Raw genomic sequence first — 18,667 nt, 5'->3', positions numbered from 1 at the left:
ATAGTGCAATTACCAGGGAAACCGAGTCTCGCCTCGATTGACTTTTAATGGAGGGAAATAGCATGGCATGCCTAGCATACTATGTAGACGAAATAAGAATCCCGGGTGGCTTAAGTAAGAAAAACTGTCTTACGTAGTCCCTGCCTCAAGCCTTTTTAAGTGCGACCCTCGCCCCCGTCATCGACCCAGTCGATTGGCGGATTCAATATGGCCGGATGGATATCAGGGGGATCGTCTGGTCCAAAATCCAATCACACCGCGGGATGGCTTCGTAAGTCTGTGCTGATCTCTCAGTGGGAGTTGAGGTCTTGCGTTTCAGCCCTTCAGCAGATGTTCTCTGCTCAGGCTCGTGGTGTCCCAGCGACCTCATCAGTTGAACATTCTTCGCAGCACTGTTGAGTGGACAATTGACTTGCATTCACATTCTACACTACTTTACAGCCTTCAGATATTGTCAACTCCCCGGGTTTAGCTCATACTTACGTTCAGCTCTCTCGTTCTATTTCGGTCGCAAGGTTGCAGCACCGCCTCCGCCCGACGCCCGCTCCCCCGTCAGCGCGCCTGTTTCAGGACCGTTGCGTAACCACCCGGTCCCGTCCACACTTGACAGCGCAGTGGACACTTGACACTTCGTGAGCAGGCTACCCCAGGCGGATTTCTTTCCCTCGACTCTGCGCTGAGACAGCCACAGCGTCAAACTTCCCTATCAGTCCCAGGGTTGACAATGCGATTCGATTATACTCAATCTAAGTAAAAAAAAGTTGTAAGTTTGGTCGCATGGCACTCGGAAGCATGGCGCGAAGTGTCGTTCCCTCAGCACGCATGAATTTCCTTATGCCTCTACCGCCTGTACTACGATAGATTGACGAAATTTATCGTTGCTCATTTATTAATCGTTCGTCGTGCTGACCGTTTGGCACTCCCTCTATAGCATACTTACTTCTCCCTTATCCTCAAATACATCACATTCAATTCGACTCATGGCGCCAACGCGGCGTTTCGTTCCCCTCATCGGCCTCAGCTTTTTCCTCCTTTGTCTATGGGGTCTCTATGTTTGCTCCAAACAATGGAAGGAAATGTCACAAGCTGTTGGTTTAGGTGATCTTGCAATTAAGCCATCGCCAACTCCGTTCGGTCGTTTCAATATCAGTGAAGTACCGAAGGTCCCGTACGCTCCTCGCCCTCAATTTAGCCCGGGAGCTATCAGACCCGATGATTACGAGTATACAAAAACACTGGTGGTGCCGCGGACAAGCTATGAGGATGTCTCATGGATGGATTCAGAGATTCCAGGTTGGGATACCGCTATATACGTCGTTGATGACCCCTCTGCAGCTCTGCACCCACCAAAGAATAAAGGGCATGAGGTAATGGTCTATTTGAGCTACCTCATCGAACACTACGACAAACTACCGGACATAATCGCATTCATGCACTCACACCAATTCGCATGGCATAACGACGACCTTTTGGACGGGAACTCCGCTGAGGTTTTGAAGCGGTTGCGCCCAGAGCGAGTCATTAGGGAAGGCTACATGAACTTGCGTTGCGGCTGGGGGCCTGGTTGTCCTGACTGGATGCATCCCGGGACTCTGGAAGAAGACGAGAGCAAACAAGAGGAAATCCTGCTCGCCAGATCCTGGGGAGAGATATTTCCGGACTTCCCTATTCCAGACGTGCTCGCTCAACCATGTTGCGCCCAATTTGCTGTTTCGCGTGACCGCGTTCTTGCCATTCCTCGATCACGTTTTGTCTTTTACCGAGACTGGGTTCTCCGCACGGAATTGAGCGATTTCATCTCCGGTCGTATCTGGGAATACCTTTGGCACGTTGTTTTTACCGGCCAGAACGTGGTATGCGCGGAAGAACACGTGTGCTTCTGTGACGGGTATGGAATCTGCTTCAATGACGGGGATGAATATAGTGCGTTTCGAAACATGGACTCGGAACGTGAGTCCCTCGAGGATGAGCTTAGACGTTGGCACAGTCGAACTGCTGTGGTTGAAGCTGCTCGACGCCGTGGTACGCTCGGACAGAAGAGTCACCTGCAATTCCCCGAACCTGGACGTGATATCGAACTCGAAGAGCTAATCGCGAAGAAGGTGGAGATGAAGGATGAGATGTTCCGCAATGCTACGCTGCGTGGAGAGAACTCCAATTCTCGGTATAAGATAACGGGTATTGCATAAAGGACAGGTTTTGTCTCTCCGCATGCTTTTTGTATATTTCTATCTTTGGAAAGTTGGCGTCCTTGATCTATGTATGTGATTTCCGTGTTACGACCCATTTGGCATTGGATATACCGACATCTGCTGCAGATAGTCTAGAGTTTGGCAGGCTCCAAATTGAATATTTGAAACGACGAATTGACTTTAAAGAAACCACCCTGTCTCCGATTTAAGCAAGCTTTCTTACTGTCGTATCTTGAATGACTAATGACGTTTACAAATGTCACGTGAATACCACGGACCGACTTTCCCCATTAATCAAAGCGGCGGAGCTCCATTCATCGGGCAAATGCCAAAAAGTTTGCACTGTCTGTCCATCCTCCAAACTACACAAACAGCCTCGTCGCGCCATCTGATTGATCGAACTATCGCGGCTCTCCGAATCTCCATACCTTGATATACACTTGAAAACCCTCAGATAGCCAACTATATCCTAAGTCCGTCGAACAGCGACGGCGCAGGCACTTTTTCCTGCCCCTGGAGGGCCTAAATAGCCGGCGCGGACGTGTTATCCATCCACAGGTGTTCGTATATCGGAGTCGGTATTAGCGTTCGTGCACTGACCGAGTCGGCTGCCTGCGATAACCTTTGAAAGATTGACTTCGGCGAAATATACTAAACTGTAACGCGTCGCGACGCTCGCATTTCGTCAAAAAAATCGCGATGGTCATGACGTCTACAGCTCCTTCGAACCAGCAACACCCTCAACCCACATCGTCGGGCGAATTCACCAACAATCAACCGCCGGCTTCCTCGAATACAGATCAAAACACCCACATCGCGACAAGTGGGTATGCACCGAGCGAGAATCAGCTTGCTGGATTGGTAGAGGCAGCCACAGCGGCGGCGGATCAAGATGTGTCCGAGTGGGCAGCCGCGGCCGCGGTCGCAGCAGCAGCTGGCGCAGCCGGGAACCAGCACCATATTGAGGGATACACGTCTGATATGCAATTAGGGGATGATGGATTTGGTGATGGGGGCTACGCGGGGATGGCCAGCGGGCGGCAATACCGCGGTCCCGGGTCAACGTCTGGCAATGAACACAACCAATCATCAGGATTGGTTCGGACGGCAACGAAGAAGCGAAAGAGAAACGAGGATGCACTAGATCCGGCTTTGGCTGCTGCAAGTGCTGGACTTGGCTCGCACCAGGGTCAACCGCAACACCAACATCAGCCTCAACATGCCAGTCATCATGCGAATCCTTACAGTGGCGAGGACCTGGAGATTCGCGATACTCCACCGCAATCGCTTGCTGAAGCGCGCGCTGTTGGCTTGCACTCTGCAGCAGCACTATTTCGACAACCTTCAACCAACAAGAAGTATACGCGGCCGCCAATGTCAAAAATGTTCACGTCGCTTGAGTTATCGCCGGAGAACTTCTTGCATTTACAGGCAGCAGCCAAAGGATACATGTTGGATGATAGACACCCGGAGCGCCGCGACTGCGTGGGTCAACGTGGAAAAGGAGATACAGAGATGGTCAAGCTACGATTATGGAACTGTGTGCGCCACTTTCTCGAGGTTGAGGGCAATGGCCCGCGGTTCTTTGGTGAGCACGTGGTTAACGAGGGCATGCCACCACGAACATACGTCTGGCCTAGAGACCAGCAGAAGATAATTGCGCTTGTTATCCCGTTGTTGAGGCGCATGGTCACGAATGAACGTCAACGACAATACGCTGTCGAAACCAGAAAGGGCGGCGTGGACTTACGCAGAAGGCGTAAGACAGAAGACAGCATCCAAGACTTTCACAGCGCTAGCCCACCTAAATTCCCGTCCGAGGATCACCTTCAGATGCAGGCGCACCACCAGCTTCCGCAGGGGTATAGCTCTGTTCAGCACCCTCTACCAGCGGCGCCGCCACCGCCGCCTCATGCGGAACCAACTGTGCAGGCCACAGACTTGGGTCTTACTGACCTTTTCCTCGACGGTTATACTAACGACTGGAATTCAATATCGAAGTCGTATGATACATATAACCAAAACTACGAGCTTGACAATCTATGGTCCCTTTCTGGATTGCAACTAGGGGATTGGCGGGGTCTCGTGGCGGCAGTTGATAGCCATTACCAAGTCGTCCACGGTGGAGACTACAACTGTACCCCAGACTGTGAAGACGACAATGTAGGACGTATTCTCAGTTCAGACAGCACATCAGATTTACGATGGCGCATCGGTGGAGGTGCGGAACGTCCTGCCAGGAACGAATTGTAAGTTTGAATCCTACTGTTTTGTATATCAAACCGCTAACTTTATTATTTCTACAGTGCAAGCAGCATTACGCGTGATGTTTCGCGTGTTATTCGAGATAACATAGCTGTGAAACAAGGCGTCCAAGAGCATACACCACTGCCTCAAACTCAGCCTATGCCGCCCCTGACCTTCTCGAGTTCAAATGACACCCCTAGCACAAATCCTCCCTCTGCATTGCCTCTCCATCTACGTATAAACATCCTACGGAACGGGAAGCGTATTCTCCCATCTTGCGATATACCCACCAGTCAGTGTCCTGATATTGCAAATGCGAAACAACTTCTGTCCCGCAGATTTGCTGGTGAACTTCCTGGTATCCCATCGGACCCTGACGCGGATCCCAATTCCTGGAATGCATCCATCGGGTGGAGGTTTAGAGTTTGGCTGCCAGAAGGACTTACCGTCGTGGAGAATGATAGTGACTGGACGCTCGCTCTATTGGCGGCAGAGAAAGTTGACTGGATGGATGGCGAGTTGAAGGTTCTCGTTGACATCGAAAATTCGTAGCAGACATTTGCCAAACATACTGTCTTCGTATAAAGCTTACAATTATACCCATTACCATTTTTTATTTTAAAACACTATAATTCCAATTTCGTGTTGTGTCTATTAACTTCTTTTTTATCCCTTGTGAAAGAATTGAGGTTTATATAGTGTAGAAATGACCAAGTTCAATTAGTATATCCTTGCTCTTCTTAACCTCGCTGTACACCTAGAGAGCTCAAAGTTTCGACTCCATCGCCCCCTGTTGGACAACTCTCTGCGAGATGCTGTGGCAAAACTCTGCATTGGCAATGTTGCGCGGCGGGAAGGATTGGCCGGGAGTAGAGGCAGGCTGGGTAGCTGGTCCTCCAAACCCGCGAGTCTTCTGGTCTTGAGGATCGCCTGAGCATTTCTAGGTATGTCACATATAGTTGACTAAGTTGTAACAACAATAGCCGAGCACTGCAAGACAAAGAAATATTGCTCTTGCTTAGCCACTGTTTCGGCGGATGTGAACTATTCCACCACGGACGGGGAGTTAATAGATAGAACCGCTCGAACCCTTTTTGAGTTGCTGTAAGTGGAAAATATGGCTGAATTATGTCCTTCAAGTTGCTGGAGATGCGTCGGAGCCTCCTAGGGCTGCCTCTAATCGAGCTTTCTTGGCTCGACGTTTCATCTCGCGCTTAGAAAGAGGCTTATCGGCAGCATCTGCGTCTGGCTCTGCACCAACAGATGCTTTCCTTTTCAAGTTGTCACCGTTGCTCTCAGTCTTAGGCTTGGGTCCAGTACTGTTCGCGCCGGCTGCAAGAGCATTTGACTTCGGGGGAGGTATTTGTCCACCATCAACAACATCGATAATACCGCGCCAGCTGGTTCGCTTTAGCTGGGCTAGAGCGACGACCTTTCTTGATTCTGCACATATCGCCTCTTTACCAAGTTCCTGTGACAGGCCCCACACGCATGCTAGATTGACCACATCGAACGGAGCCCGCACACCTAATGTTTTCTTGGCCTCACTTGACACGATGATGCCCCGCCCGCGGGTTGCGCGGATCAAGGACATTGCGTTACCGATGAGATTCCGGCGTGCTTCTAGTCCACTTCCTGTGATTCCCGGTCCATAGCATATCTCAAAGCGGATACCGCGCGCGATGGCAGCCGAGAGCATCTTAAACTTGAAGTGATAGGGATGCCTGACGGACAGATCCAGGGAAATGATGTCGCATTCTGCATTGGTACAAGCATTCAATAGCGCTTTCTCGTTACTTGGGCGTAGGGCAATCAAGTCGTAAGCTTGAGCTATACTGGTGAGGCGCTGATTCTGTGCAGGATCGGAGAGGGGCAAGTTGAGGCGCGTGAGGACGGAAAGACCTTTTGGAATGTCGCTGGGAAGCGCCGGAGGAGTAGGATTTGGGGGAAGTTTCCCAGTAATCGTCTGCGAAAGAGCGACCGTCGTGTAACCCACTAACTGTCAGGTTAGCCCTTCATGTGCCCATATTAAACCTGGAAAATAGCCCGCTGGTCGTGTGGCTTCGGGTGTGGGTTAAAGAAAAAGTAAAAGTGACATACATTCGGCAAGGAAGTCTAGTGTTGCGGAGGCCTCAGGATCACCTGGGCTGTAGGGTACATTCAGGTCATAGAACATCGCAAAGAGTCAGAGCTTTAAAGGCCCAGCACCAGTCGCAACTATCGTCTCCTTGTCCTCCGGCGATGAGGAAGAAGTAGAGCTCGCTCGAACTGTCCCAGAAAGGAAAGCCAAAATCCGCCGTATTAATATTAGTCCGACCCAAGCCGATCTATCGTTCCATGACAGGAAGCCACTGATCCCGTGACTCGCAAGGCGGAGCGACACTTCTTGGCCAATCCGCATTATCAGCAGCACAGGTTGAAAGAGCCCAACAGGTTTCTGTCCAGTGGCTGTTCAGGGCAATAGCACGGCTGCCTCTTACCAAATCGTTCAGTCTGCCATTCTCCCCGCAGCTGTTGCTGTCTGTCTCTTCAATTTGTGTTGCTTTTTTCGCGCGATTCCCGGCCACTTCAACGCACCGTCCCACCAACCCCGCCGCTTTTCATCAGTCTCAATATCCTATTGTGGGCTTGATTCCCGCGTTGCTTTTCGGCCGCCATCACCATGGCGCGCGTCTACGCTGATGTCAATAAGCATATGCCACGGTCCTATTGGGACTATGACAGTGTGAATATCTCCTGGGGTGTTCTTGAGAACTACGAGGTGGTCCGCAAAATCGGTTAGTACCCTTATTTCACAACCTCCGGTATTTCCAGAGTCTTGCGCTGGACACCTGACATGCTAACTGTCTACCTTTACAGGCCGCGGGAAATACTCGGAAGTGTTTGAAGGTATCAACATTGTCAACTACCAGAAATGTGTCATCAAGGTCCTTAAACCCGTCAAGAAGAAGAAGATCAAGCGTGAGATCAAGATTCTCCAGAACCTGGCAGGTGGGCCAAATGTGGTGGCCTTACTCGATGTGGTTCGCGACAACCAAAGCAAGACGCCTAGTCTGGTTTTTGAATACGTTAACAATACCGACTTCCGGACGCTTTACCCGCGTTTCTCCGACTACGATGTTCGTTTCTATGTCTACGAGCTTCTGAAGGCCCTGGATTTCTGCCACAGCAAGGGAATTATGCATCGGGATGTGAAACCTCACAATGTCATGATTGACCATGATAAGCGAAAGGTGTGTTGTGATTCTCTATCTCATGGGAAATCTTCTCTGACTCTTCTTAGCTCCGCCTAATTGACTGGGGTCTCGCCGAGTTCTACCACAAAGGAACGGAATATAACGTGCGAGTTGCGTCGCGGTACTTCAAGGGACCTGAGCTACTGGTTGATTTCCAAGAATATGATTACTCCTTGGATATGTGGTCGCTCGGCGCTATGTTTGCTTCGATGATTTTCCGCAAGGAACCATTCTTCCATGGAAACAGCAACTCCGATCAACTGGTAAAGATTGCCAAGGTTCTCGGGACCGAGGAACTGTTTGAATATCTGGACAAATATGAGATCGAACTAGATCCTCAGTATGACGAAATACTCTCTCGCTTCCCCCGCAAGCCTTGGCAGTCGTTCGTCAACTCGGAAAACCAACGCTTTATCAGCGACGAGGCGATAGATTTCTTGGACAAACTGTTACGTTATGACCACGCTGTAAGAGTCCAACTACAAGATCTCGTTGAAAATCTTCCCGCTGACATTCTCTCAGGAACGCCTTACTGCCCAGGAAGCCATGGCGCACCCTTATTTTGCACAGATCCGGGCTGAGGAAGCGGCTAACCGAAGCAACACGTCCTCATGAGTCACTTCCCGGATTGCTGACGACGTTGTCTTGCTCCAGTAATGCTTCGCTGCCTAGACTAATCCAGATGGTTACATTGATTCTACGACAACCATAAAGGAATCTTGGTACAGTATTTTCGGTTCGGTCCATGTGCATCGGAGAAACAAGTTACCTGCGAAGGTTCACAGTGTGGTGGTGTGACCCTTCAAACTTGAAAATGCCGGGGGCTCAACGACTGACGGAAACGGGCGGAGACGACGCCAACGACAACGACCAAATAAATGACATTCACTTACATACTATATGCTGGGCACTGAACCCATTTCGGCCCCCTACTCTTGGCGCATTGAGCGTGTGGCAATACTGTGGTACAATGGGGCTGGGACATCGTTTCCATGTGTATTCTGCGCAATCGAATTTTCTTCATGATGGGCTTGCGTCTGTTTTCATTACCCGGTCTTCTCGTGAATAGTGTGGACTGGTGTTGATGGGATTCCACCTACTGTTTCGACTTTACACCTCCTCTCTACATCTTTGAACTCTCATTATCCCTCTTCTGTTTCTCATTTTCCCCTTGTGGTTTTATTGCAGCTGTTCGGACGTTCATACACACTTTATGATCATTGAAAGGCGTGGGGTTTAGCTTGGCGGCCATATAATACACTCATGATTTGATGCAATTACCATGCTTCTCTTCTGCTCATATGCTTTGGCGTTGATAGAAAGACTAGCACCAAAAAAAAAAGAGTATTTAAGACAATAAAGGTATGAGTCACGTGCACAAGCTTTGGCCGTCGGAACTTTTATTGCGCTTCTCATTTCGCTGCAAAACGAGAGCGCAAAAGGAAGTAACTCGCATCCAATGAGCAGCTTTCCGCACTTTTTTAATATGATTTAATAATTCATCCCTTGTCCACTCGATCGCAATACTCCCCCAATCGTACTGCTACCGCGGAGTCTTGCAGGGCCCCGCATTGTCAGCCTTGATTCGTTCCGCTCTCTGTCCAGCGCCTGGGAAATTTAATTTGCCCGCATTTCCCACAACCTCCGACCCCTCCCCCTCCTTACCTTTTGTCACCGTTTGAGTCATCGGTGGTCAAGATACTTACCCGACTATTCGTGGCGCGAGCGGCGCCTAGGAGACTTGCTCCTCCAATCTACCGATCATTTTCCAGAATGGCTCAAGACTCCGCTTCCATGAATCCAGGTTGGCTTTTACCCAGGTGACCGGGCGTCGTCAGATCCAGGGACTAATTGTTTTTTTTTCTTTTGACAGCTGGTGAGCCGACAGGCCCCAAGGTGGACGCCTCTCCCCAGGCCAATGATCAACAGAACGCAGGCCAGGACGCAGGCGCCCCCAAGGTGAAGAGCGAGAAAGAACGTAGGTCTCCTCCCAAAATAAACGTCATGGGCACCTTTGGCATCATAGTTGTTATGACCACAGTTACTGACCGTGGTTGCGCCTGGAATAGTGGAACGAGAACGCAAGAAGGCCGAGAAGTTGAAGAAGTTCCAAGAGAAACAGGCAAAGGCCGCAGCGAAGCCAGCCGCCCCCAAAGCAGAAAAGAAAGCGAACAAGGTCGAGAAGGACAAGACAACCGATGCTTACGATCCCAAGGTTATTGAGGATGGGCGATACCAATGGTGGGAGGAACGTGACCTCTTCAAACCCGAATTTGGACCCGATGGGAATGTTAGGCCGGAAGGCTACTTCGTTATCCCAATTCCTCCTCCAAATGTTACTGGATCACTGCACATGGGCCACGCTCTCACCAATGCTCTCCAAGATACTATGATCCGTTGGCAGCGCATGAAGGGTAAAACTACCCTGTGGCTTCCTGGGATGGACCATGCCGGTATCTCGACACAAAGCGTGGTTGAGAAGATGCTGTGGAAAAAGGAAAAGAAGACACGCCACGATTTGGGCCGCAAAGAATTCTTAGACAGAGTTTGGGATTGGAAACACGAGTACCATGGCAACATTGGCAATGCTCTGCGCAGAGTAGGAGGCTCATTTGATTGGTCTCGAGAGGCTTTCACCATGGACGACAATTTGTCCGCAGCTGTCACGGAAACTTTCGTCCGTCTCCATGAGGAGGGCATTATCTACCGTGCTAATCGTCTTGTCAACTGGTGTGTGGCTCTCAACACCTCTCTGTCCAACCTCGAGGTCGAAAACAAGGAGGTTGAAGGACGTACGCTCCTTGATGTACCCGGATATGAGAAGAAGGTTGAGTTCGGTGTTTTGACTCACTTCTGTTACGAAATTGATGGTACGAAAGAGAGAATAGAAATTGCTACAACTCGTCCTGAGACCATGATTGGTGATAGCGGTATTGCCGTCCACCCTGATGACAAGCGGTACAAGCATTTGGTTGGCAAATCTGCTCGTCACCCCTTCATTGACCGCTTGCTTCCCGTCGTTGCTGACCCTGATGTGGACCCCGAGTTCGGTACTGGTGCCGTGAAGATTACTCCGGCTCATGACTTTAACGATTTCAACCGTGGAAAGGCCCATAACCTTGATTTCATTTCTGTCCTAAATGACGATGGTACTTTCAACAAGAACGCTGGCCCATTCACTGGCATGAAGCGCTTCGATGCTCGATACAAGGTCGTCGACATGTTGAAAGAGAAGGGGTTGTACGTGAAGTGGGAGAACAACCCCATGAAGATCCCTCGCTGTGCGAAGTCAAACGACGTGATTGAGCCCATCCTTAAGCCTCAATGGTGGATGAAGATGGAGAGCCTCGCTGAACCCGCTATCAAGGCAGTTGAAAATGGAGATATCATCATCAGACCCGAATCAGCCGAAAAGAGCTATTTCCGTTGGTTACGGGGCATCAATGACTGGTGCTTGTCCCGACAGCTTTGGTGGGGCCACCAAGCCCCGGCCTACTTTGTGCAAATTGAGGGCGAGGAAGGCGATGATAGCGATGGCAACCTCTGGATCACCGGCCGCAACGAAGAGGAGGCTCAGAAGAAGGCTGAAGCCAAGTTCCCTGGCATGAAATTCACCCTCAAGAGAGATGAGGATGTGCTAGACACTTGGTTCTCTTCAGGACTGTGGCCATTCTCTACTCTTGGCTGGCCTCGTCAAACCCACGACTTTGAGAAGTTGTATCCTACATCTGTTCTTGAAACTGGCTGGGATATTCTTTTCTTCTGGGTCGCGAGAATGATAATGCTAGGTATCAAGATGACTGGCAATGTTCCATTCAAGGAGGTGTATTGTCATTCCTTGATTCGGGATTCTGAGGGACGTAAGATGTCGAAGTCCCTTGGCAATGTTATTGATCCTTTGGATGTTATGGAGGGCATCAAGCTGGATGATCTTCATGCTAAACTCCTTCTTGGAAACCTTGCTGAAAAGGAGGTTGCTACCGCTACCAAGTATCAAAAGAAGGCATTCCCTAAGGGTATTCCGGAGTGCGGTGCTGATGCTCTTCGTTTCTCGCTTGTGTCTTACACGACTGGTGGTATGTTTACCCGAAGAATATTTTACGCATTGACCATGTTTCTAATCACGTTGTTGTAGGAGGTGATATTGCATTCGACGTCCAGGTCATTCATGGATACCGCCGATTCTGTAATAAGATCTACCAGGCCACCAAATACGTTCTGGGCAAGCTTGGTGATGACTTCAAGCCGCAGGCAACACCGTCAAAGACCGGAAAGGAGTCTCTTTCCGAGCGCTGGATTCTGCACAAGTTTAACACTGCCGCTAAAGAGGTAAACAAGGCACTGGAGGACCGTGAATTCTCCGTTGCTGCTTCCACGATCTACCAATACTGGTACAGCCAGCTCTGCGATGTATTCATTGAGAACTCCAAGTCTCTCCTGGCTCCCGAGCTGCCACAGGAAGTGCAACAATCTGCAAAGGAGACTCTATATACCGCTTTGGAGGGTGCTCTGACCATGATCCACCCCATCATGCCTTTCGTCACTGAGGAATTATGGCAGCGCCTGCCTCGCCGTCCTGGTGACAACACTATTTCAATAATGAAGGCCAGATTTCCTGAGTACAAGGCAGAATTTGATGACTCTACAGCTGAGACTGCTTACGAGCTCATTCTTAATACCTCAAAGGCCGTTCGATCGATTCTTGCCCAATACGATGTCAAGACCAAGGGCGATATCATCGTACAGACATACGACCCGACTAGCTTCAAGACCGTTTCGGATGAACTGCATATCGTCAAGTCCCTCGGTGGTAAAACACTCGGTGAGCTTAGTGTTCTAGGACCGGAAAACACCACCCGTCCATCTGGCTGCGTGGTCGCCGCTGTTGGCTCTCAGGCTGCTGTCTATCTTCGCGTGTCCAAAGAAGTGGCCCTTGAACAAGAAGAAAAGGGGAAAGCCAGCTTAAACAAGGCGCAAGAGGCTGTGCGCCGCCAAACTACTCTGATCAATGGCGCCGGATGGAAGGAGAAGGCGAAGCCTGAGGTGCGTGAGCATGAAGAGAAGAAGCTCCGAGATGCAGAGAGCGAGGTTGCTCGGTTAGAGGAGCAGATTCGTGAATTCGAAAAGCTGCGACTAGAGTAGATATAGGATTAAATTTTATTTTATTTTATTATTTACTGGGACCACGAATCTCAATTCTTATATGGAAACTCCATAGCCATTAATTGTCCTTTCAAAGTTATGCTTCGTGGAGAGATTTAAAGTTTAGATACCCTTTATCGATAAGCGATGCCAAGACCAGTCCGCCAAAACTTTTCCAACGATTTTACAGGAACCAGCATCAGTTTCCGATATCACCAACCTTCACCCCTACAGCATACACTGGGCTCTTTAAAATGCTCCGAGAAGTGTAAGTAATTTGAAACCGCTCTATATGGACCTTTTGCCTTCCCATTATTTCCCCTGCCGTGTGCGATACACTCGAACCAACCATCCACTGACGAAAATCTCTGCCGCAGAAAGCCCAAGAACCCGCGCACAGCGCGCATTCTCAAGGCCAAGGAGCCTCAACTCGTCGAAGGTGCAAAGCGATCTCTAATACTTCATGGGTCAAAATGTCCAGCGCCTCTCCACACCGTCCTCAAGACCTTCCATTCCCTCACCGCACCTCACTCAGTCCTCTTCCACAAGAAAAATGAGAACATCCACCCATTCGAGAACGTCGAGAGTATCGAATTCCTGGCCAACAAGAATGACTGCGGTATGGTTGTTTTCGGTAGTAGCAACAAGAAACGGCCTAATTGCTTGACGCTCGTGCGCATTTTCGACTCCAAGGTTCTCGACATGTGTGAACTGCTACTCCTCCCTAACCCCGGCGGCGAGGAAATTCCCGAGATGAACAGGCTCGCTATGCACATCGGTGTCGGGCTCCGGCCGTTGATGCTATTTTCAGGCAGTGCGTGGGAGGATTCGACATCTACAACACATGCAATGGTGAAGAGCATGCTTGTGGATCTGTTCAAGGGCGAGACCAGCGACAAAATCGACGTCGAGGGACTACAGTATGCGCTGATGGTTGGCGCGGAGGAGCCTACGTCGGGGTTGGCGCCAGTGATTCATCTACGGTGGTACAAGATCGTGACCAAGCGGAGTGGACATAAGCTGCCCCGCGTGGAGTTGGAAGAGATTGGACCCAAGTTTGACTTCAAGATCGGACGTATTCAAGAGGCTCCTCGCGACGTTGTGAAGGAGGCTATGAAGCAGGGCAAGAGACCGAACGAGGAGATCAAGAACAAGAAGAATATCGGCATGGACTTGATCGGTGATAAGGTCGGTCGGGTGCATCTGGCTAAGCAGGATCTGGGTGGGTTGCAGACGAGGAAGATGAAGGGATTGAAGCGGAGAGCTGGCGTTGAGTCCGACGAGGAGGCCGGAGATGCGGAGATGATGGATGTGGACGAGGTATCGGACGACGAGGGGCCCAAACGGGCCCGACACGAATGAAGGACAGGGCACGGGTGATGGAGATAGTCTACTGAAGTATTGTCTATTCTGGCTTGATTCTAGGCGTTATTGGTGTCAGTGCATTCTCCATAGTATAGAGTACCGCAGTATCTCAATGAAACACGTGACATGACGTTTAGTGGTCGACTCGGCTGCAGCTCACATGCCGAGGATCTTTTCGCTCCCAGCGCGGATACAAAGCTGCTGCAAAATGCCGCCCGCAACGCCGAGTCCTATCTTCGTCCCTCTCCCTTAAAAAGAGCTCTTCCGTCTTCCCGGTCGCTACTCCGACCTTCTGTAACCCCCGATGATCCCTGTTGTCCCAGGCTCCATCCGCTGGTCCAACTGAACTCGAACCTGCCGCAGCTCCGACTCAGTCTGCCGAGGTTATCCGCGAACAGCTATACACGGCTATGGATGCTCTCGTGGTAGGGTATTCAAGCAATCTGTTTTTTATTGCCGGGCTACAATAATGCTAATTGCCCTACAAGTCGCGGCTGGACGCCCTCGTTACAAACCCGGATCTCGCCCCGGTCCTGTCGTTGTTAAAGGGTATTCGCAATGGCGCGGTCTACGGTGCTAAAGTGCGGTTTCCGCATGCTCTGGTGTATGTACTACGTGATGATGGTCCCGATGCCACTGGAATTGAGTTGCGCTAACACAAATGACTTTTAATATAGTATGATATTCCTATTCCGCTCTGGAACGTGAGGCTTCCTGCATGAAATATAACCCAGATTACGGGGTCTCGGCAATATACACTAACATACGTCATCTAGCATACGGGAAAAGGTCAAGCTAGTGCTCAATGCTACACGACAGCATGCTCGAAATCTCGCCGTGTTCTGCCTCATATACAAGAGCTCCATGATCGTCTTGCGCAATATCAATCCTGCTGGTGTCGGGAAGGAGGGGCAATACGATAGCTTCTTTGCGGGGTTGATGGGAGGCTATGCGGTCTTTGGCCGACATAAATCAAGTGTCACGCAACAGGTACATTGCATTGCACACCGGCTGGTTTGAGATTGATGAGAATAATGTGTTAATGCTTGATAGATTGTGATCTATATCTTCGCGCGTGTCGTCCTCGGCTTCGCCAAGCTCTCCGTCCAACCCGGAGCGCACCCTCTCTCAGACCTCATCGGCCCTGAAGGGCGGAAACGTATCGAAAACAATGCCTGGGCTGTTTTCGCATCCGTCAGCTGGGCGCTTGTCATGTACCTCTTCCGCTGGCATCCGGAGACATTGATGTCGAGTCTACGAAGCAGCATGGTTTACATGTATGTCACACTACTCATTTCGCTTCTCTCGAATGCAATGGTCTCGTCGTTTCTTACTAACTCCGCTCTCAGATATGCCGACTCAGACCACTGGGACTCATTCCGTAACCTCCTAGTCTACAACAAATAGACGATTTTTTCAACTTGTCACGCTGGCGCTTGATGCTATATCTCTTTAGTCTTAGGGCTATTCTTTTTTCCTCTACTACTATGGGCCAGGCGTATAGAATCGGCGCATGTTTTTCTATGGCTTTGATCTGTGCTACTCGTTCTCAGTTTCAAGTTACCCTGTATTATTGTTACTTCGTTCCATATTTTAAACCGGGAACGGCCAATGTGGCAGCGTGTTGAAACGCCCATGGATATTATTATCAGAGGCCCGGCACCCACCCTCTGGCAGGCTGACGGATAGAATGGCAATACAATCAATCTATTCCAATGAATATGAGGCGTATACTCTAGATATATACAGGCGCCACGGGGGCCCCTCTAATATATCCTCCCGTGCCCAGCTCTTGCAAGTCTATAATGTTACTCATAACTTACTCTTTGGCTCAACTAGTCTCTCCACATCAACAAACTGGTAGTAGTACTCCAGACTATCCGGGTTCAGCAGCGTTCCCGACGCTTTGATCTTCTTCCCAGAGACAATCTGCTTCACAGGTAATTCAACCTTTTTGAGGTTCACCGTCGTCTGTAGACTCATTAGTATGTTCCCCGTCACGACCCAAAGTGGAAGTCAAAAAAAAAAAAAATAAAATAAAATAAAATAAAATAAAATAAAATAAAATAAAATAAAATAAAATAAAATAAAATAAAATAAAATAAAATAAAATAAAATAAAATAAAANTAAAATAAAATAAAATAAAATAAAATAAAATAAAATAAAATAAAATAAAATAAAATAAAATAAAATAAAATAAAATAAAATAAAATAAAATAAAAAAATAAAAATAAAGGTACATACCGGAATCTCAGGCGTCATAAAAATATACTTCGGCACATGTCTCGCGCTCAGCGCCTTCTTAATGGCCTCCTTAACACGACCTATAAGTTCAGCCGTAAGACTATGCCCGGGCCGCATAAGCAAAAACAGGACGACCGATTCGTCAGTGTCCTGAGGCCTTCGCTGCCCGACACATAGCGAGTCGGTAATTTCATCTGTGAATTGAGTCTCAATCACATTGTAGATTTCGGCAGAGCCGAAGCGGATTCCTGAGGGGTTGAGGACCCCGTCAGAGCGGCCGAGGAAGAAGACTTGCTTCGTTATTGGGTGGATGGAGATGAAGTCACCATGGGTCCAGACGTCTTGTGTGGACTTGTCAGTTCAAATTCTTTCAAGAATGTAGAGGGGATGACATAGTAGGGGAGGGCTATTAGGGTTAGAGTGGGTAAGTAGACTTACTGTCAAACCGGGCAAAGTAGGAGTCAAAGTATTTCTTTGGGCCATCATCGCCGAGGAATTTAACCGGCATTGTTGGAAATGCTGTTGTTGCGACGAGCTCGCCTGGGACGCCATCGGGGGTAGCGGTTCCCTTTACACCAGTGGCACCTTCGTCGGCTTGGTCGTAAACTTCCACTGCGATTCCAAGTGGGAGACCCTGGCAGCCGCCTAGATAGAGCGGGGTGAGGGGGTTCTCGAGTCCAAAGCAAGCCGCCAGGTCTGTTCCACCTGAAATATTTGCTAGTTGCGCGCGAGCTGGGAATCCCTTGTCGTAAAACCACTCAGCAATGGATTCGGGGAGAACCATTCCTGTGCTTGTAACACCGACAAGACTACTGAGGTCCTCTTCGTTGTGCGGAGATATGCCGTTCTTGCGCAGCTCGTGAAGGTAACGCGGGGATGTACCAAAGTGTGTTACTTTGTATTTGCCTAGGAGTTGGATAAGGACCTTTGGACCAGGTATAAAGGGGCTTCCATCATAGAGTATTGTTCTTCCGCCAAATAGTAAACCTGATATGGCGGACATGTACATGATCCAGCCAGTAGTGGTGTATTGGAGAGTGACCGACTCTGAATTGTGGCAACGATGTAGTCGAGCTTCCTTATTCGAGTTGAGGATGTAGCCACCGACACCGTGTACTATCGGCTTTGGCTTCCCTGTTGTCCCTGAGGAGAAAGCTACCAGGAAGGGATCGCGGAACCCAACACGGACAAACTCTAGCTTGTCGGATGGCGCAGTTGCAAGTAGTTGCGCCAGAGGCCGGGCTTTGAGCACACCAGACACATCAACTGGACGGCCAGGGAACCGAGGAAGAGTAATTAAGCTTTCAAACTCGGAAACTTCCTTGAGGCCGTTAACAACATCAATGATTTTTGGCCGCAGATCAATTTGCTTCCCGTTGTATACGGCGGCGTCATCGAAAAACACGTATTTTGGTTTGATCTGGAGAAGACGATCAAGGATGCCTTTGACACCAGTATCAGTAGAGGCGGATGAGAACAGTGCCCCGAGAGCGGTAGTGGCCAGGAAGACCACCAGTGTGTCGATGCTGTTGCTAGCGACAATGGCAACACGATCTCCTTTTGTCACGCCAGCGGCCTTGAGGGCTTGGAGCATTTTCCCTGTCCGTTGTCTCAACTGGGACCAGGTAATGGAGATAGCAGGCTCCAGGGCACCTTCACGGACTTGGGTCGCCACGATTTTGCTGTCCTCCTTTCCAGTTGTAGTAATGAAATGAGACCCGTTTGGTGTCTTTTCGGCAGTGAAAAGCATGTTCTCAGCAAAATTCAGCCGAACCCCTTCAAACCAGCTTGGAACACTGTCGATGCGAGCGGATTCATCAACGACAGTAGTGTAAGAGCCTTCGTAGATGATAGGGAAGAATTTCCAGCTAAAGTCCCAGAAGGCAGCGCGATTCTTCACCGACCAGGTTTGCAGGTCATGGTAGGTCTTAATATTGGTCAGATAATGCTCATGCTCATGGAAGCCAACGGACTCACCGGCAAGCTGATACCCTTCTCTTTCTCCAGGCTTTGCTTGAACGCCCACATCTGGGTAGCCCTAGGGTTGGGGTGCTCCCAGAGCTTGCGGGGGATGTCTTCTGCGGAGGCCATATCGTTATGTCGGGGGCACTTGGTCGTAGAACAGGAAAAGCAGAAAAGCAATTCATGTAATATAAGTCTCGCGAGATGTGTATTCCGAGGATAATCTTCCTCCAACAGGTAGTGGGGGCCTCGGCATATAGAAATGCGGGGAAGACAGT

General features: G+C 49.6%; 8 protein-coding genes across 8 annotated transcripts; 6 read left to right on the top strand and 2 right to left on the bottom strand.

Annotated features, from left to right (window-relative positions):
• Positions 1 to 980: 980 nt before the first annotated feature.
• Positions 981 to 2,189, top strand: ASPVEDRAFT_125148 (DUF3431 domain-containing protein; the record flags this gene model as incomplete). The annotated part of the gene is made up of 1 exon (XM_040806246.1): positions 981 to 2,189. One exon carries the CDS (start codon positions 981 to 983, stop codon positions 2,187 to 2,189), a length of 1,209 nt encoding a protein of 402 aa, XP_040663580.1.
• Positions 2,190 to 2,758: 569 nt separating this feature from the next.
• On the top strand, positions 2,759 to 5,283 carry ASPVEDRAFT_429757 (uncharacterized protein). Its single transcript, XM_040812720.1, has 2 exons — positions 2,759 to 4,441; positions 4,499 to 5,283. Exons 1-2 carry the CDS (start codon positions 2,892 to 2,894, stop codon positions 4,989 to 4,991), a joined length of 2,043 nt encoding a protein of 680 aa, XP_040663579.1. The 5' UTR covers positions 2,759 to 2,891; the 3' UTR covers positions 4,992 to 5,283.
• Positions 5,284 to 5,574: 291 nt separating this feature from the next.
• ASPVEDRAFT_79503 (ribonuclease P subunit p30 family protein) lies at positions 5,575 to 6,615 on the bottom strand (the record flags this gene model as incomplete). Its single annotated transcript, XM_040816702.1, has 2 exons — positions 5,575 to 6,434; positions 6,540 to 6,615. The coding sequence occupies 2 exons, from the start codon at positions 6,613 to 6,615 to the stop codon at positions 5,575 to 5,577; spliced, it is 936 nt and encodes a 311-aa protein (XP_040663578.1).
• Positions 6,616 to 7,101: 486 nt separating this feature from the next.
• ASPVEDRAFT_124119 (casein kinase II subunit alpha/alpha') lies at positions 7,102 to 8,290 on the top strand (the record flags this gene model as incomplete). Its single annotated transcript, XM_040806151.1, has 4 exons — positions 7,102 to 7,216; positions 7,299 to 7,672; positions 7,723 to 8,142; positions 8,198 to 8,290. 4 exons carry the CDS (start codon positions 7,102 to 7,104, stop codon positions 8,288 to 8,290), a joined length of 1,002 nt encoding a protein of 333 aa, XP_040663577.1.
• A 1,158-nt stretch (positions 8,291 to 9,448) lies between these two features.
• ASPVEDRAFT_24740 (valine--tRNA ligase) lies at positions 9,449 to 12,817 on the top strand (the record flags this gene model as incomplete). The annotated part of the gene is made up of 4 exons (XM_040809690.1): positions 9,449 to 9,479; positions 9,549 to 9,653; positions 9,745 to 11,751; positions 11,811 to 12,817. The coding sequence occupies 4 exons, from the start codon at positions 9,449 to 9,451 to the stop codon at positions 12,815 to 12,817; spliced, it is 3,150 nt and encodes a 1,049-aa protein (XP_040663576.1).
• A 168-nt stretch (positions 12,818 to 12,985) lies between these two features.
• Positions 12,986 to 14,314, top strand: ASPVEDRAFT_37249 (rRNA-binding ribosome biosynthesis protein RPF2). The gene is made up of 2 exons (XM_040811426.1): positions 12,986 to 13,085; positions 13,195 to 14,314. Exons 1-2 carry the CDS (start codon positions 13,072 to 13,074, stop codon positions 14,177 to 14,179), a joined length of 999 nt encoding a protein of 332 aa, XP_040663575.1. The 5' UTR covers positions 12,986 to 13,071; the 3' UTR covers positions 14,180 to 14,314.
• ASPVEDRAFT_430284 (Tim17/Tim22/Tim23/Pmp24 family protein) lies at positions 14,311 to 15,731 on the top strand. The gene is made up of 6 exons (XM_040812738.1): positions 14,311 to 14,607; positions 14,671 to 14,786; positions 14,860 to 14,886; positions 14,959 to 15,172; positions 15,236 to 15,459; positions 15,532 to 15,731. The coding sequence occupies exons 1-6, from the start codon at positions 14,593 to 14,595 to the stop codon at positions 15,587 to 15,589; spliced, it is 654 nt and encodes a 217-aa protein (XP_040663574.1). The 5' UTR covers positions 14,311 to 14,592; the 3' UTR covers positions 15,590 to 15,731.
• Positions 15,732 to 15,994: 263 nt separating this feature from the next.
• On the bottom strand, positions 15,995 to 18,518 carry ASPVEDRAFT_125426 (acetoacetyl-CoA synthase; the record flags this gene model as incomplete). Its single annotated transcript, XM_040806273.1, has 4 exons — positions 15,995 to 16,153; positions 16,428 to 16,768; positions 16,866 to 18,354; positions 18,405 to 18,518. The coding sequence occupies 4 exons, from the start codon at positions 18,516 to 18,518 to the stop codon at positions 15,995 to 15,997; spliced, it is 2,103 nt and encodes a 700-aa protein (XP_040663573.1).
• Positions 18,519 to 18,667: the final 149 nt, after the last annotated feature.

This window comes from Aspergillus versicolor (assembly GCF_001890125.1).
Source record: "Aspergillus versicolor CBS 583.65 unplaced genomic scaffold ASPVEscaffold_2, whole genome shotgun sequence".
Lineage (NCBI taxonomy): Eukaryota > Fungi > Ascomycota > Eurotiomycetes > Eurotiales > Aspergillaceae > Aspergillus > Aspergillus versicolor.
The sequence above is the reverse complement of the archived record's forward strand: the minus strand, read 5'-3'. Positions and strand labels throughout refer to the sequence as shown.